The sequence below is a fragment of the Hemicordylus capensis genome, chromosome 1 (assembly GCF_027244095.1).
Source record: "Hemicordylus capensis ecotype Gifberg chromosome 1, rHemCap1.1.pri, whole genome shotgun sequence".
Classification (NCBI taxonomy): domain Eukaryota; kingdom Metazoa; phylum Chordata; class Lepidosauria; order Squamata; family Cordylidae; genus Hemicordylus; species Hemicordylus capensis.
Window position 1 is genome coordinate 332,003,761 of NC_069657.1, and position 18,638 is coordinate 332,022,398.

Below are 18,638 nucleotides of genomic sequence, written 5' to 3' on the forward strand. Positions count from 1 at the left end.
CCCAGACTATATTGGGCAGCAGCAATAGGAAGATGCTGAAAGGCATCATCTCATACTGCATTGGAGGAAGGCAATGATAAACCCCTCCTGTAATCTACCAAAGACAACGGCGCCAGGAGTTGAAATCGACTTGACAGCAAACTTTACCTTTATGGCTACTTACTGAATAGAGGTTAGCCCAGGCGTGCAGCTAGGAGGCAGTTGCTTTTCCTCTGCTAAATTTAAGGGAGTCACCACTTTACAAGGTGCCTCTCTTTGTTCAGTTAGCAAGGTTAGCTAGCAGAGCGGATCTAGCCTTCCACAAAAGTCTTAGACAGATGTGATCTAGGGCAGAGTACTGTGAGATATCTTTGAAAATGCAGCATTTCTTATTTCTTATCTCTGTCTGGTATAAATGTATTGTAAATTAATACCCACCAGCTTTGTGCATGTCCACTAAGTTGCATTCAAATGTTCCCAATGCCCCCATCAAAAGGTATATTATGTTGCAAATGATAATTTGGGTTTCACCCTTTATTGTTTCTTCTAAATCCCAAAGCATCTATAACTGGGAAGTGGTAGTGGTGAGGATCTCAGGGTAGGAGAATTTAATCTGTCCCCAAATTAATTTTGGTTCAGAGGTCTTTGAATATATCCTGGTCACCTAACTAGACCAGTGACAAAGTGCTGGGTTTCTGATGTGATAGATTTTGGATTCATCCCATATGTTATTATTATTGAAATTCCTGTAGTGCAGCTAGGGACATAGCAAACTACCAAGCACAAATACACACATGCCACATTAAAAAACAACAACCACCCAACAGACTCTTCTTTAAACCTGATCGTTTTGTGCAAAGCTCTCATGGATTCCAGGAGAAGATGGATTAAGGAACTGAGAGTCATCCAAAGCCAAGGGCACTGGCAGCTCAGTGCATGAGAAGCAGATGCGGGAAGGAGGATAATGGAGATGGAGGGGTCTTGAAGCCTGGGAAGGAATGTGGACACTGTATGACCAGAGGCACTGCCCTAGGCTGGTGTGTGTGAGACACTGAAGGACCTTGGAGCAGTTGAAGTTTTTACAGAGGAAGTGTGCCAGCAAAAACTTCAGCACTACACCTCCTCGCCTCCCGGAAATGTAGGGCCAAGTAGGTTGTGCTCAGCTGGCATCACTGATGCGTAATCCATTCAAGTTGAGGAGACACAGCATGCTATCAGAACAGACGGGGAGTCACACCCACAGCACATGTGTGGTACACAGCCACACACACAAGAACGCACAGCGAGTTGCATACACACAGAGCTTCCTTTATATTCTCTCAGAGCCATACACAACACACAATTCCTCATACTGCTGCTGGGAGTAGGGGGGCATGATGGTTGGCAGCTAGGCTGTGCTCCTAAATCCCTACAATTAGTGCTGGATGTTCCCTCCTTTCTGACCTTTGCTTAGGCAATACATATCTTTGCCTTCTCCTTTTCTACCAACAATAAATCCCTCAAGTATGATTGCCTTCCTGGAAGCCATTTCCCCACCCACCCTGATTGCCCTGGATGCAGAGTCTGGCAGCTCCTGCAAGTTGCCTGGGGATGCATTTGCTGAAGAAAAGGGCTACTCCCCTGGGCACTGCCACCACAGATGGCACTGCAGGCACAAACATGGCCCCAACAAGCAAAGGGTGGGGGAGACACGCACTGAGAGCACACCCACCCTGACGTTATATATACATTCAGGTGAACCCTGGTATCCGTGGGAGTTCCGTTCTCCGCTACAACCGTGGATAACGGAACCACAGATACTGAGTCATTGTGTCAACGGGACTTGGGTGGTTAGGTTCCTGGAGGAGGGGAAAGGCTAAAAATGGCTAAAAGCTTTCTAAATTCAAGAAACAAAGTGCTGTATCATGCTCTGCAGGTCTCCAGATGTCCAGCAATGCTCCCCGCTGCCCAATTTTTGGTTAAAAAAAAATCCCTTGCAAATGAGCCACAAAATGGCTCCTGTGCTCAAAATGGTGGCCAGAAATGACCTTGGCGATAATTTCCAGCCATCCCAAACCACAGATATGCAGAATTAACCCTTTTTAAAAACTGGTTTCTCCCCTGCTGAGATTGAGTGTCAATTACCCTACTGTGGATATGTGAAACTACAGATGTCGGATCCACGGAGAGCAAGGTTTCTCTGTTAAGCAAGATTATCACACTGTGCAAAATGTGACACAAAAGTGCAAAATAAGACCCAATTGGTTAGAACTGGTCTACAAAAAAAAAAGCAGAAGAAAAGCAATACTTACAAGCTGAATATTGTTTTATTTGAAGTATAAGAAAGGTGGAAGCTAGTATTTCACTAACTGAGGAAGTAAGTATTTAATTAGGAAAATAAAGTAATTAATAAAAGAAAGTCAAAAGCATGCTCTAAGGCCATATAATACATTTTAAATAAAGTATTTTAAATAAAACTGTATTAAATGTATACATAGCAATAGATTGTAATAATTTTGCATTAAAACTGATTTTTTAAAATGATAATGTAACCATTTAAAGAGAATGGGGTTTTTATCATTAGTTGAAGAATGTTGTAGGAGTATGCCTCACTTGTAAATACATACTTGGAAGTAGGGGCCATTTAAATTGATTCAATGGATTTCCAAGCAGCAGCAAGAATGAGTAAGGGCTGCAAGATTCACTCGCCAATGTCTTTGTTGACAGCAATGTCTATTGCTATCATTTTTGCAAGTAATCCGGTTAATTTCCATGAAACTACAGAACAGTCTTTTGTAGGGCAAGATCCACATGTAATAAGTCCATTTCTTCATAGTAAAGCATTGAGATATGAATGCATGACTTCTTCACAGATGTGCAGCATTTCAAATTAATAAGACATTGGGTCCACATCTTTGAGAGACAAAAAGGTCTGTAATTTGTGATTGAAGTCAATAGGTCGATTTTGAGGCTCCTTATACTTCTGTGTCATTTTGATACCCAGATAGGGGATAAGTTCACAATGATCTATGAACCGTTCTAACTTCCTCTTGTATTTCTTCCGTACATAATCTGAGCTCCTGGGGTTATATGCTGCAGGAATTTAAATAAAACTGATTATCCTATGTCATTTTCATTTTGTAATTCATACTGCTTTTGTAATTCATACTGTATGAAGTCAATTGTAGAATGACTTATGCCAACCTGAGGACATCTTATAGATTGACTTATTATAACTGAATACAATTCTCCATGTTTGTGGTATTGATAATCATAGTGCTACAGTTACCTCTGGCTAAAAGTCTCTTGCTGCACTTAACTCAGTTATTCTAGTATAAGCTGAAGTCCAAACTATTCACAAAAGTGGCAGACATATCTCTAAATGTGGATCTGGTCCATTTACCTTTAAAGTAAAGGGAAAGGTGTGCAAAGGGCCACAACGGCAGGGGCTGCTGAACCATTCTCCACCCAGAGCTTTCCCCTTGTAGACCCTCCCCTCAAGAACTTTCCCAGCAGGACTCCTGTCTAATATTGGAGCCTGGTTGGAAGAACAGTACCTGGATGAATTGCAGGGAGACACTTTGCTCCTTTAATTTGATCCCTCCACATTATATGTGAATGGAGCAGGTCTGCATTTAAGTTTATGAGTCTATCACCATCTCAGTCAGTGAGAAATGTTTTTTCTATAACCTACCTCCACATTCAGAGGCAGGGTACCTCAAAATATGAGTCACAGGGGAGTAACAGCAGGAGAGGAGGCATGCCTTGATCTCCTGGTTGTGGGCTTCCAGAGGCATCTGGTGGGCCACTGTGGGAAACAGGAAGCTGGACTAGATAGACCTTTGGTCCTACCAGCAAGGCTCTTATGTCCTTATAACTTGTATGTCCTAAAGTAGGGCTGCACAACTTCAGCTTTCCAGCTGTTTTTGGACTATCACTCCCGTCATCCCCACCACAGTGGACAATAGTCATGGATGATGAGAATTGTAGTCCAACACCTATGGGATGGCTAAAGTTGTGCAGCCCTGTCCTAAAGTGACAAATCAATGCTACAGATATTGGGGTAACTGATGCATGCTTTAATCTGAAGCATGCCTTGGAATGATTCAGATGTTATTTATCCTGTATGAACCTTTTGGGATTCTGCATAGGGAAGCTATCAGAAAATTGGCTGAAGATGTGAATGTTTCCATTCTTACAATGGGCCTATATACAGTAAAATCCAACTAATGCAACTGGCAAAGCTTCTCAAAGTGGGCTGCATTTATCAGACTTTGACCTAATGTTCCACCAGCTTCAAGGCTGGTGTATTTGGCCATTATTGTCTATTTCCCTGAGTCATAGAGTTGCTAACAGGTAAATGTAATATCAGAATTGTCAGATTTACAGTATTTATTTATCCTGTACGTAAAAAAAATAAAATTAATGAACTCATGTATGAAAATTCACAATTATTTAATAAATATTATAGCACATATTTTACTGTACCTTTCAAATGATAGGCTATGAATAGCAGAGCAGTTTTTTTCACACTTAGAAATGGAAATTTTGGCTTTAAACAACCTACTTCATTCATAGCTTTTATCAGAGCTGTTGCTACTCCCTGCAGATAAAATATTATTATTAGTGTAGCAGTGCTTGTTCATCATTTGAAGAATCATACTCCAGCTTTCCAATTTCAAAAACGAAAACATTCAAGGCATGAGGGGCTGTAGCAGGAAGAGGAGATTTCAATATGAAACCAAGATCAATTAGTTTGATCTTGGCCAAGATCAAAAGCCAAGATCAAACTAATGGCATCCCATTAGGGATTTCAGCAAGCAATTTGGAAATTAGAAGAGAGAGGTATTCAAAAAGGAATGAGGGTGGGGAATAAATCACATGCAACCAACAACATACCCATTTGGAGCCCCCAAAGTTGAGTCCTTTTAAATTTGAGCACAATTAATACAAAATAATGATAATGATAACCTGTTCAAGGTATCCAGTCAAGGGAAGAGCTGTTAGCAATATTGGCTCCTTCTTGGGGGGAAGTTTTTGTGGAAGTGTCTGATTCCAGTATTTTTCTGGTAATCTATGAATACAGAAAGTACATATTTTCAATATCTACACACTAAGCAATGGTTAGAAGTAAAAATATTAATGTATTCAGTACCTCATAAACTTCTGAAGTTTTTCTTCGCATTCAAAAATATACAGCTTTTGGCGATAAAGCACAGCATATTCAATGCTGCCGGGTACCAGGGCTTCATACCTCAAAGGAGATAGTGAAAGGAAGACATTATATACTGATGAAAGTTCTATGAGTTAAAAGATGCCTGTGCTATTTAAGACATAGCTACTCAAGAGTATCCAGAAAATCTACAGTTTATAAAAACATATGAATGTAATGGAGTATACAGGAGGGCCTCGATATTCATGGGGGTTCCATTTCATGGTACCGCTGCAGATACACAAACTGCAAATATCGAGGCATTAGGACAATGGGGAATTTGAGGTTAGGTTCCCGGTTGGGGAAAAGCATCTAAAAAACATCGGATTTGAGGGGGGATATGGTGGTGGTGGGGAAGCTGCCTACTGCTCTGTGCCCACAAATGTCTCCAAATCAGCCAAAAGTAGCTGTTTAAACAACAACACAGCCATTTTGAGGCTCCAAAACACAAAATGGCAGCAGGAAATGACCTCTGTGCTCATTTCCGAGCACCCCGACCCACAGATACGCAAGGTTGACAGGTTTTTCTCCCCTTTCCCCCCACGTATGCCAAGGTCGGGTGTCTTTTACCTGACCATGGATACATGAATCCATGGATATAGAGGTCCTCCTGTACTCTCACCATATGATTAAGCCATTTTAAAATCTGAATTAGAAAAACTGCCTTTTTCTCATTGCTGAAGGGCAATCTGGGGAATTTTTCAATCATCATCAAAGTTTTTATTGTAGGATTTCATATCATTTATGTTTAATTTCCATTTCCATTTTTGAATGGTGACAAGTTTTTTAAAAGCAAAATCTGGTTCTATAGATTTGTATAGTGATTGTCAGCTTTAATAGTAATCTGGATGTTTATCCCTCAAAGGTTAAAGGTCTGATTATTTTTAGGAAGTGAGTTTGTGTCTTATTGAAAGGCATCCAGATCTTTAGCAGAATGGAGTTCCATTAATGGAAGCTCCTTTAGATCATGGAAGGAATGTTGTGCTCTCACAAGGAGAATGAAAAGGAGCTTCTGCTGATGGAGCACGGCTCTGCGAAGGGGCTGGATGCCACCTACTATCTTCTGGAAGAGAGCCAATAGTTCTTGTTAAGGAACTATTCCTGTATTTTTTCCCCAGGAGCTGGTGCTGCATCATGAACGTCTTGTATCTCCTGAAATAGAACATGCGCACAGTAACAAGGAATTGCTAGTAATTGGGATATCTTGAAAGGAGGCTGGAAGGCTTGTTGCTGACTGTATTAGGAGAGTCAAGAGACAGAATCCAAAGAACTGTGACCGATATCCAGACTAATAAAGCAGCAGTGCTTCTGACGAACACTCCTTACCTGTCCTTGCTTGTCTCTACTTTATGACCCCTGCTTTGACTCCTCAGGTACTTCCTGTAGTGAGTCAGTCCTCTTCCTTTCCTCTTAGAGAGAAGATGGAAACATCTCTCCCCCCCACCTATTCATTATGTAGTTGATAGATAGGATAGGTCTTTCCTATTTCAAATATACTTCACCAATAAATCAATTTAGTGTAGACTCTACTGTAATCTCAATGTGTGTTCCTTAAATAGCTGCAACAACTAAACTCTGCATTCTGTAATTGGAGTGGTAGCTTCCATGGACTTTGCTAAATAATCTCAAACTCCAACAGTGTAGTGGGAGGGGGGATTTCAACAACCTTCCCTTCCTCCCAAAACTCCCAGTGCCACCCAAAAATATGTACCTGAAGGTTGTGCAGCCTACAGGCACGTATTTTTGGGTGGTACACAAGGCTTTTGGGGGAAGGAAATGTTGTCAAAATTTGCCACCGCTGCACAAGCAATGGTGCAGCATTAGTCTGTAACACTTAAGCAGCACTGGTTCTACATCAGTGCTTCTCCCATAGCATTAGGTGCTTCACGTTAGCCTGTGTGACATGAGCTTGTTCAAGAGTTCATGCTGATACTACAACAGTTCGTTCTATAACATTTTCCTAGCTTTTGCTTGTGTAAGAGCCTGTACATGTGGAAGAACATCTTTGGATTTCACTTTTCTTGCACAGTGTTCTAGTGCAAGGTGTAAAACAGCTCTTCTGTGAGCAGAAGATGCTTTTTGCATGTAGAAGGGCACTGTTGTCTCCACACAATAGAATGCAAGGATTCCTGGATCCTATGTAACGTCAACAAGTTGACTCCACATATACTATTTAACTAGTTATCTCCACTTTTGGTTTTTAAAAAATTCTTCAAAGTTGCAAGTCATAACAAAATGAATGCTGAATCTGGTGCATTGCAGAATACTGTGCTTCAAACATAGTATTCTTATTATACTCCTGACCATTTGTTGACAATCTGTGAAAACTGTCCCTTTTAAGCACTACTTTAAAAGTAGTACAGGAATCCCTCCAGTATTGCAGGGGTTACATTTTGGGAAAGTCCTGCAAATAGTGAATCTGCAATATTGGCGTGCTTAACCCAACCCAAAAAAATAGTTTAGGTTTTGCATTCAGGTGGCTTGAGTGGCTGGGACACTTAAAGATCGCTCTTGCCACTTGCGCCGCTTGTTAAAGCCTCCCATTGCACCAGCTGGGGAGTCAGGAGAGTGGCCATTTAAACAAACCCCCCATAGGTGGGGAGGTTTAAAGTTTAAATGGCTACTCTCCTTACTTCCTAGCTGTCATTTAAGGATGCTTAAAGAGGCAATGTGAGTGGCCAGGTGCCTCTCCCTCTCAGAAGCACGGAGGCTTTAAGAGGCAGCGTTAGTGACCAGATGCCTTTCATGCTATTTTTTAAAGCATCTCCCATGGGAAGCAGAGAAGCTTAAAGAGGCAGTGGGAAAGGCACCCAGCCACTTATGCTGCCTCTTTAAGTCTCCCTGTGCGCCACCAGCTGGGAAGTGGGGAGAGTGGCTATTTGAACTTTAAATCTCCTCACCCACCCATCAGCTGATGGGTGGGGAGGTTTAAAGTTTAAATGACCATTTTCCTGCTTCCCAGCTGGTGTGTAGGGAGGCTTAAAGAGGTGGTGTGAGTGGCTGGGATAGTTTCATTATCGGTGTGTGTGTGTAGAAAACCACGAATAAATAAGACTACCCCCCACCCCATGACAATTAAATTGGTATACAGGCAGGTGGCCTGCGATTAAGCGAAACCACGGGAAATAAGTCTGTGGATATCAAGTGCCACCTGTATTTAAAGAGGATGGACTTTTGATGGATTTTTCATGGAATATCAGCAAATTGCCAGCAGATGGCACTACGAAATAGCATGATATCCTTAAATGTCATCTGGACGACCCAGAAAATCTCTTGTCACAATTTGTTCATGTTTGGATAAATTGTCATCTGGAAATGCCATACTAGAGGGCTCCTTGCTAATACATACCATATTTTCCTTCATTATATTGTTAAAAAAAATACTTGGAAGTGCATGTATTTACCTTTGCTTGCCATCTAGATAGGTGACTGGACAATATCCTTGCAGTTCAGCTTTCATAGGGAATAAAGCCTTAACTTCTGCTGCAGTCAGTTTCTTTGGTAGCATATTTGGAAGAGGAAGTGGATGAGGTGCTAATGGTGGCACATACAATTCTGGTGCATTCAGGAATTTCTGCATTGAAATAAGTAGGACATTTATAAGAAAAAGAAGCGGTTCACGTTTTAATTAATAGAAAAATGCTCATGAAGTTACTATATTAAAGACTGGGTGTATCCTTTTAATTCTTCATACCTTTTTGTTATTTACAATTTATTAACAGCTCTCCTTTTTAGGTATCCTCCAGTACAGAGACAGGATTTGTTCAGAGGACAAGATCCAGTTAGTAAGGGGGAGGGAATAAGTCAGTTATAGTGGTTTTGATGAAAGAGGTGGGTAAGGACAGGAAGGCAATATGATAGAGGTGGGAATCTATTTTAGGAAAAGGCAGGTGTTTGTGTATCACTCTCCTTCCTCAGAATCACAATAATTTAACATATATATGGAGTGTGAGTGTTTGAAAGGGAAATGTTAAAAAAAGCAATTCTTTTGACTGGGATAATTTTTCAACTCCTTTTGACTACAGAGATTATAAAAAGACAAACAGTATAATTGCTAAAATACAACAAAAAATTACCTTTATTAGAAGAAAACATTACTTGTAGTCAACTTCTATGTGATTACTTACCAGATCAATAATATGCATGTTCTAACCCATTTTGTTACTCACATTCAGTTCTTCTTGTCCAGCCATTTTGTAGTAATGTCCTCGAAACTCTGCTGCAAACTGCAGAGAACGAGTTCCAGAACAATCAACAAGCTCTCCCTTTTCTGCCAGACTGACAGGACAGTACTGCCCAAACTCTCCCAGCCGAGACAGCAGTTCTTGTGGTGAAATACACAGGTCAGCAATACTGGCTGCTTTTCCTGTCAACAGTGGAATACAATTCTGTTTTGTGGAAATCCACAGCTACAAACTGAGAACTGATATTTGCAAATAGCTCCGACAGAAAGTTAGTTTGATTAATTAGTGTGAAAATCAAGGTTAGAAAGCGTTTAGTAAGTGATTTTGACATGTATTAAGCAACTGCTGGAGAAACCCTTTCCTGAATATAGAAAATGAGTTACTTATACATGATTAATTTATTAGCATGCTTAGTACGAGTTAGCTATACTAGCGGTATCATCTTTCGTCCCTGCTGAAACATTTCATTTAGCAAATGATTTAGCAAATTGATTTTTTTATATGGAGGAAACTAAATCATAACTTGACTTTGCCAAAATATCATTTCCCACTTCGATTTTAAAACAATCTCAGGTCTGCTTGCAAGTTTATTCAACATGTCTTCGAGAATTAGAATACTAGTGATTTTCTTTTCAACTACTTTGGCGGAAACTTGGCTGACCTGTGCTTGTTTATTTATTATATTTCTATCCTGTATATCTTCCATGAAACCGTATTTTGTACCGTGGGGAGTGGGACTCAGACAAGGGATTCCAGAAATCAGCCTCTGGAATCTTACACACACACACACACACACACACACACACACACGTGCGCGCGCGCACACACACACACAGAGTTTCTGTTGCAAGCCTGGTAGGTTGTGTTTCTTAGGTACCATTTAGGCGGCAATACCAGCCTGCCTCATCTGGCTGATGTCTTTTGACCCTCATAGGCTATGTACTGTATAGCCTTAGCTTGAGAACTTGCTCCACAGTCTGAGAAACCTGCCTGTTCTGGCTCAGACTTGCTTTTAGTCCAATTGGTCAGTTCCTCCCAGACTCCAACTGCTTGGAGTCTGACCCTTGTTGAGGCTGACAGGTTCCCAAGTGGTCTCAACCATGTACTGAACAGAATTGCTTAGCTTCAGTAATGTTGCTGCATCATGTGCCTTCAGACAATGCTCTATCCCTTAGCTGTTTCCTGCTGTTAAGAGTAAAGTTCTGTTTTCTCCCTTGTCCCAAAAGCAAACAGCACCACCATCTCAACTACTACTGTATATGTGGGTTGAAATCCACATTGAGAACCATTGTAAAAAAACAAGCTATACATTTATTAAATTAAAAGTATGGCTGTAAGCAACAAAGTTCATATGGTGCAGCTTTGGGCTGAGGTCTTTATCTCACCCTATTTTACTCATTATTAAAAAGCATTTGCCACCTGAATGGTGGGCTTTCTTCTCCCTTTCTCCTGGAGATCAGTGATCTTTTAATGTCCCAGGAGACAGAGCAGGGAACAGTTAGGTGCTGAGTACGACTACACACAGAGGAACGCATTAAGTTCTTGACATTAAACCTAGCTGGTTTCAGAAACATAAATAAATAAAGGGTTGCAGCTGGTAATATAACAACATTGCAGCCAGTAATATCACAACAGAAGTACACACATGGTGACTATCAAGTTAACGTCTTGACATTAAAATATTTTACACATGCAAATCTTGTCAGAAAATGAAAACTAGGATTGTTTGGATGTTACTTACCAGGAAGAACTATCCAAGGCCCTGAATGTCTGTTGACAGCTGATCCACATTTTTCAAATGCAATATGCTCCATTTTAATGGAGAAAGTCTGGGAGTTGGACAGGGAGTAACTACATTCTAATACAGCTGAGATCAGACATTATTAAAGCCCAAGACTCTAACTGAGTTCAGATTCTCTTTAGTAAGTATGTCTGAACAGGTCATTAGTTTCCTCCATAAGATCTGAGCCTCTGTTTTAACCTTCAGAATTACTCTTGCTTTTTATTTAGAGGCAAAATCAAATCCAAATGTAACTCAATGGATTTTAAAAATTCTAACCCATTAACAGCCCCACCCCATTCATTTAAAACAGGATTCTTTGCTTACCTTGTCGTATTCTTTCCAGATAGATCTGGATTTGTTTAGTGATCTTTTGAGTTTCCTCAAGCACTTTGTTCCAGATCCACCATTTGCTATGGGATCCATCTATCACATACCAGTTCTCGTGCTGGTCCTCATAGTAAGCTCTGATTTCTTCAGTTTGTGCTCTGTAACATGAATTCTTGATAGAAAGAATACTGGTGCTGTCGTGTATGGGATAAGGAGGCCTGAGAAGACAATTAAGAATGCATTAATATAAGGCTTAACTAGATTGCCTCCTAAAAACTACAGTGTTTCATATCTTATTGGTATATTCACTGACTAATGTGCCTGTGTAAGTAGGGTGTACAGGGACACAGCAGCACCCTATGCACAACTCCCCCACCCTCTTATGCTGTTGCACAAGAGGGCTAAGAGTCCAGAGCACTGCCTGAGCTCCAGAAGACAGAGCCATCCATTTTTTGTTTCCGATCTTACTGAGAGCTTCTAGAATGTGGAGGATGCTCCAGACTCTTAGCCCTCTTGCACTATAGGGCAAGCACAGGGAGTTGTGCCAAGGGGTGCTGCTTTGCATGCCCTGCTTACAGGCACACTTTGTTAGCCACTGTTCATCGTGATTGAACCACCAAGTAATGAGGACATCCAAATGCCCTGGATATTGTATCATGGAAGGGTATAGAGGATCCAAGTCAGAAGGTTAAAGATACAATGTAGTGAGCAAATGGGGGTGTTGGAGAGTTTGTAATAAATATACAAACACGGCTATTAAGGGTGTATGGAGAATTTAAATGAATGGGAAAATTATATATAACTATGAATAAGAACTCTGACATGGCTTATAGTCAAACAGCTTTATCGTAAACATCTTTTCAAAAAAGGTAGATTTAAAAAGGCTTATGTTGCTATCATTTTAGGGAATTATTAAGTCAAACCTTAGTAGCTACCTGTTAGGGCTTTGCTTATCCTGTAGTGCTCTTCTGAAAACCTCCTTCACATCAATGTCTAACTCGAAGATTTTTACTGGAATTATTTTAATATCTTCTAAGTGGCCTACTTGTTTTCTTGTCACAGGGTACCCATCAATAACAACTCTGTAGAAAAAAATGAATCCAATTCAGATTTGACTTCAGGTTTATTTGTGGGCAGTATCAGCTCCTGTACCATTAATGGTTGCTAATGAAGCACACAGATATGACAGCAAATTCTGAAATGGGAATAATCAAATACACAGAGTCAAACTGCATGTTCACTTACCATTATCTTCAATGGCACTGTACAGGTTTATGGAGTTATCTGAAAGCTTATAGTCAGCATTTTACATAATATAATAACTAGAGTAATACATTTTGATGGGCTTGAATGAAACTAGAACAAGTTATGACACTTAGAAGCCCACTTGCACCAGGGGAGTACGGAAAACGAAACTATTGTTTTATAGGTATTTTTCAACCACTAGGAACTAAAATAAAATTCTGACACCTATACATAGAAACAGGTTACTCAAATATAATTTATGATATGGAGGTGATCCGTTGTATTCATAATGAATGAGTTCTGCACCTGTGCAGGGACCTTGCAGATAGATTGACTAGCTCCTTGCTACACCTCCAACTGCCCTGCACGTGCTCCGTGCTTCCATTATTTTCAGCAGTTGGGATGTGTTCTTGTTCAGTTTCTTGCAGACTGTCAAGTGTTGACGATCCTTTTGTCTTTCCTTTTCTTAAAAAAATTTGATTGCAGGGAGGTCCGGGTGGGATTTATGAATACAAAGGATCACCTCCAGTTCATAAGTACAGGTGAGCAACCTGTTTATCTGGATCGTGATCTGTTGCATTCATAATGAATGGGTGATTAGCCAGCTCCACATCTGTGGTGGACACAGTAGAGCCTGTCTTTATGGCAGTACCTGTTTCAGAACACTCCTTCCAAAACTTGTCTCCCTTTGTAAGACACAAATCAATGGCGTAATGTCTTATAAACGGTTGGTGCGAAGACCATGTTGCTGCCCTGCAGATTTCTGCCATTGAAATTCCTGCCAGATTGGCTGCTGAAGATGCATAAGCCCTCTTTGAGTGTGCCTTAATGGCCTTTGGAGGTTCTTTCCCCTGATTTTTGTATGCTAGCATCAGCTGAACTAACCACTGGGACAGCCTCTATCTTGACACTGGCTGCCCCTTGGACCTCCCCTTGTGCACCACAAATAACTTGTTTGTCCTTCTTATGTCTCTTGTCACATCCAGATAATACAGCAATGTGCGCCGCACATCCAAGGAGTGCATGGCCCTTTCCAGTACTGTCTCTGGGAAAAGGTTGGTAAAACTATATCCTCATTTAACTGGAATTCTGTTAATACTTTTGGTCTGAAATGTGGATCCATTCACAACACCACCTTGTGTGGATAAAACGGAGTGTACAGGTGGTCAGCTCTTAGCGCCGCTAATTCACTCACTCGCCGTGCCATAGTAATTGCAACTAAGAACACTGCTTTTAAAGTTTTTATTCACAATGTCGCCTCTCGTAATGGTTCCTATGGGCATTCAGTGAGGGCAGCCAGCACAAGCTCCAGCACAAGCTCCAAAGACAAGCTCCATTGCTGCATTGGTCTCTTTACAGGTGGGTACAAGTTATTCAAGCCTTTTAGGAATTTCTTACATTCCTGGTGGGAAAACACGATTGTGCCATCCCATCCCTTGAGTTCAGATGATATCACTGCCTGATGGACCCTGAGGGACGTGTTTGCCAGCCCCTCCATCATAAGAGTTGTCATGTAGAGCAGGACCTGCCTAACTGAAGCCTTTCTTGGGAAAAATTTCAAATAATTCTGATAGCTACCTGGCCCCCCTTGGGCACTACTACCCACCACACTCTGCTCTTGGACACCCCTTTCCCCCCGACGTGAAGCTATACATTTCCTGACACCTCCATGCTTCTTTATGGAGAAAAGCCTTAAAGTCGCGTAAACTTCAAAAATCACTTAAAAATCAGCCTTTTGTCCAATTCCTTTCAAATAATTTCAATAGCTTCCTTGACCACCTTGTGAACTACCACCCACAGCACTCCACTCTAGGACACCCCTTTCTCCCCGACGTGAAGCTATACATTTGCTGCAATCCTCATTATTCTCTATGAGGAATTCCAAAATAATTTTAAAATCCACCAATAATCAGAGGAGTGTCTGATTGCCTTGGAACTTTGTGGATAGTAGGCACCCCTGGTTGTCTACCACCTACCCCACTTTTGTGCTCCTAGGTGCTCCAAAATAGGGGATATGGGCTGGTTCGTGTCCTATTATACCCTATGAGAAAAATAATTAAAAATATTTCAAATATTCATAAAAAATCATAGGGGTGTCTGATTGCTTTGGGGTTTGCATGGTTGTTGGCTGGTTGGAATAATGGGCTGGTTGGAATACCATTATAGCCTATGAGAAAAAAATAGAAATAATTTTCAAAAATTCATAAAAATTGTACGAGTGTCCGATTGCTTTGGGGTTTGGGTGGCAGGTACCCCTGGGTGCGAGCTACCATCCTACCAATTTTTGGGTCTCTGAACTGGTTTGAACCGGTTCGAACCAGTTTGAATTTGAACTGAACCAGGGGGAGGTTCGAGCAAAACCAAACCAAACCACCCCCTCCTGGTTCGAACCTGGTTCGAATTTGAACCGAACCGGGCAAACTGGTTTTGTGCACATCCCTAACCTAGCGTGTGGGGATCTTGGGTTCAAATGGCATTCCAGATTGTAGATGTGAACTGACAGTCCACCAACTCAGCGCCTCCATTATTTCTTGTGGTAGAGTGAGTAATTTCGGCTGGCTGTCTTGGTTGGGGCAAAAGTTTTTTAGATACCACATTTGCAATGTTCTCATCCGCAGGCATGTGTTGCAAACTTTGGAACTGCAGAATGCCATCAACCTCATCAGCCTGTGGATCACTTCTGCTGGTTGCCGAGGTTGTTTGGTGATCTGGTGTATTAGGTCGCTTATTTGCTGTTATCTGTCCAGTGACAAGTAAGCCCTGTTTGTCTGCATATCCAGCTCTGCACCTATGTAGCTTATATGTCTCTGTGGAGTTAAGTGTGACTTTTTCCAGTTCACTTTGATGCCTAGGTCCTCCAATAGGTGTAGTACAAACTGGATTTGTGAAAGTAACTTTTCTTTGTCGTTGCTGACCATATCCAGGAACTCTAGAGACGATTTTGATCTGCCTGTTCTAGACGGGGTCACACTTCCCCAAAAGGAACAGGTTCGCAGTCTGGGAGTACTTCTGGATCAACGTCTCTCCTTGGTTTCTCAGGTTGAGGTGGTGGCCAGGGGTGCTTTCTATCAGCTCTGGCTGATACGCCAGCTGCACCCGTTTCTCGAGATCAATAACCTCAAAACAGTGGTACATTTGTTGGTAACCTCCAGACTGGACTTCTGTAATGCGCTCTACGTGGGGCTGCCTTTGTACGTAGTCTGGAAACTTCAGTTGGTTCAGAATGCGGCAGCCAGGTTGGTCTCTGGGTCATCTCGGAGAGACCACATTACTCCTTTGTTGATGGAGTTACACTGGCTGCCAATAGGTTTCCAGGCAAAATACAAAGTGCTAGTCATAACTTATAAAGCCCTAAATGGCTTAGGCCCTGGGTATTTAAGAGAGCGTCTTCTTCGCTATGAGCCCCACAAGCCGCTGAGGTCACTTGAGGAGGTCCGTCTCCAGTTGCCACCAACTCGTTTGGTGGCTACACAGAGACGGGCCTTCTCGGCTGCTGCCCCGAGATTGTGGAATGCGCTCCCTGCTGAGATACGATCCTCCCCATCTCTGGCAATTTTCAGAAAACACCCGAAAACACATCTCTTCAACCAGGTTTTCTCAGCTTTTTAAAACTTGTTTTTAAATTGTTCTGATTATTTAATTGTTGTTTTATGATGTTTTTAATAGTTAATCATTGCTTTATGTTTTATAATTTTTGTTTAATTATTTATTGATTTTAATGGTGTTTTAATGTAAACCGCCCTGAGCCTTTTGGAAGGGCAATATAAAAGTTTTAACAACAACAACAACAACAACCCCCAGGGAGGCACTACCTTGACGTGGTTGTGGGGCTTGTGTGCTCTGATGAAGGTGAGAGCTATGCCAGAGGTCCAACCATACTGGACAGGTCTCACCAGAGGAGCCAGACAAAGAGTGCCTCTCCCATCAACAATATGGTGAGACGTAACTTTAACAAATCTATACCGGATCGGTCGTCGCCCGAGTCAACAAGGACCGCACCAGGTGCTATAGTCCCTGGACATCTGGTGGCAAGTGGGCTACAGGACTCAGGATCTTCAGTTGAGCAACCAGGGCTGGAGACAGCAAAGCTACTGGAAGAAACGTCGCTTAACCGAAAAAAATATACGAAAAATGCCAACAAGGAAATAATGATCTACTATTACAAGTCTAGTCCAACTAGAAGACGTTATTTAAAAAGAATGTACCAAATTTGGAAAGAGAAGCATCCAGATACAGAAATAACAGAACAAAGGCTAGCAGACCAGAGAAGATTCATAATAAGAAATAAAGTATTCACAGGAGTTGAGCTGGAAGAAATGCAAAGATCAACACAGGCTCAAGATATGGAAGAAGAATTATCACCAATTGAAGAAGTTGCTCAGGCGCAGATGGAGGAGGTGTTGGAAATAGAGGATACCGCCATTGCTGAACTGTTTCAAAATCAAAACCAGGCAACCTCCCCTTTGCCTTCACCTCAAAAACCCAAATGCCGTTTAACAGAAAAGCAACAAGAACTAAAGCAAAAAATAACTGAGCACATGAACCAAACAACCACCAGGGTTCGACTTCCTGCTCTAAAAACAGTTGCCAAAAAACAACTTGCTCAGGCATTAAAAGATGTCAATGCTGCACTTGCAGAAATAACAACCAATAATTTGCAAGAAACAAACCAACTAATATACAGTGCAGCAACAATAACAACACAAAAGCTCGGATATAAGATCAGTGGACCTGTCAAAAAAGAAAGCAGTACATCACCTAAATGGAAGATTCGATTAGAAAATAAAATCTCCAGGCTTAGATCAGATGCTAGTAAATGGAAAGATATGAAAGACAAGAAGCTGAAGAATGAAAACACCAAACAGTATCTGATCCAAAAATACCACCTAGATTCAAGGAAAATTAGAGAAGTCCTGGAAATAATAAAGCGGCAAATAACAGCAGTGTCAAAGAAGATTAGCAGATATGAAGCCAGAATTACACAACACAGGCAGAATCTCCAATTCCAGTAGAATCAGAGATGTTTCTACCAAAGCATAGAAGGAGAAACTGCAAGAAACGTAGAAACACCAAATAAAGAAGAAACAGTGCAATTCTGGCGGAAATTATGGGACAATCCAATAGATTATAATAAAAAAGCAGGCTGGATGAAAGAGGTCAAAAAAAGTAACCAACAAATGCAAGATCTAATAATAACACCAGAATTAATAAGTGAAAGAGCAAAGAAAATTAAAAATTGGACTGCGCCAGGCGACGATGAACTGCATGGCTTCTGGCTTAAACACTAACAAGCCTTCATAAACAACTATCAAAACAGTTCAATCACATTATGAAATGCGGTGATATTGAACAATGGCTAACAACTGGGAAAACTCATCTCATAATGAAAGACCCAGCAAAAGGTGCAGTTCCAAGTAATTATAGACTGATCACCTGCCTGCCAACCATGTTCAAATTATTAACTGGAATAATAGCAGATGAGGTGATGCAACACTTATTAACTAACAAACAGCTTCCAGTTGAACAGAAAGGAAATTGCCCGAACACCAGAGGCACAAAAGACCAGCTGCTGATTGACAAAATGATTTTAGAAAACTGCAAGAGAAGAAAAACCAATCTAAGTGTTGCATGGATTGACTACAAGAAAGCCTTCGATTCATTGACTCACACATGGATACTAAAATGTTTAGAAACGACTGGTGTCAGTAAAAACATTCAGATATTTATTAAAAAAGCAATGAGCATGTGGAGTACACAGTTAACAATCAATGGCGAGGCACTTGGACAGGTTAGCATTAGAAGAGGCATTTTCCAAGGGGACTCACTATCCCCTCTATTGTTTGTAATCGCCATGAACCCACTTTCACAAATACTAAACAAAACAAGCCTCGGATACCAAACATCTAAAACATCCAGTCAAATCAACCAT

The 18,638-nt window shown here is 41.1% G+C and overlaps 1 protein-coding gene across 5 annotated transcripts in view; it reads right to left on the reverse strand.

Moving 5' to 3' along the window:
• Positions 1–2,266: 2,266 nt before the first annotated feature.
• Positions 2,267–18,638, reverse strand: part of AK9 (adenylate kinase 9) — a 218,116-nt gene continuing 201,744 nt past the window's right edge. For all 5 annotated transcript variants that reach the window (XM_053299533.1, XM_053299458.1, XM_053299383.1 and 2 more), the window contains 8 exons: positions 12,400–12,546; positions 11,462–11,682; positions 9,340–9,536; positions 8,575–8,744; positions 5,114–5,212; positions 4,930–5,032; positions 4,447–4,561; positions 2,267–3,051 (listed from right to left, as the gene is read on the reverse strand). In XM_053299533.1, coding sequence (XP_053155508.1) covers positions 2,849–3,051; positions 4,447–4,561; positions 4,930–5,032; positions 5,114–5,212; positions 8,575–8,744; positions 9,340–9,536; positions 11,462–11,682; positions 12,400–12,546 — 1,255 coding nt within the window. In that variant the 3' untranslated portion in view covers positions 2,267–2,848. The remainder of the gene's footprint in view (positions 3,052–4,446; positions 4,562–4,929; positions 5,033–5,113; positions 5,213–8,574; positions 8,745–9,339; positions 9,537–11,461; positions 11,683–12,399; positions 12,547–18,638) is intronic.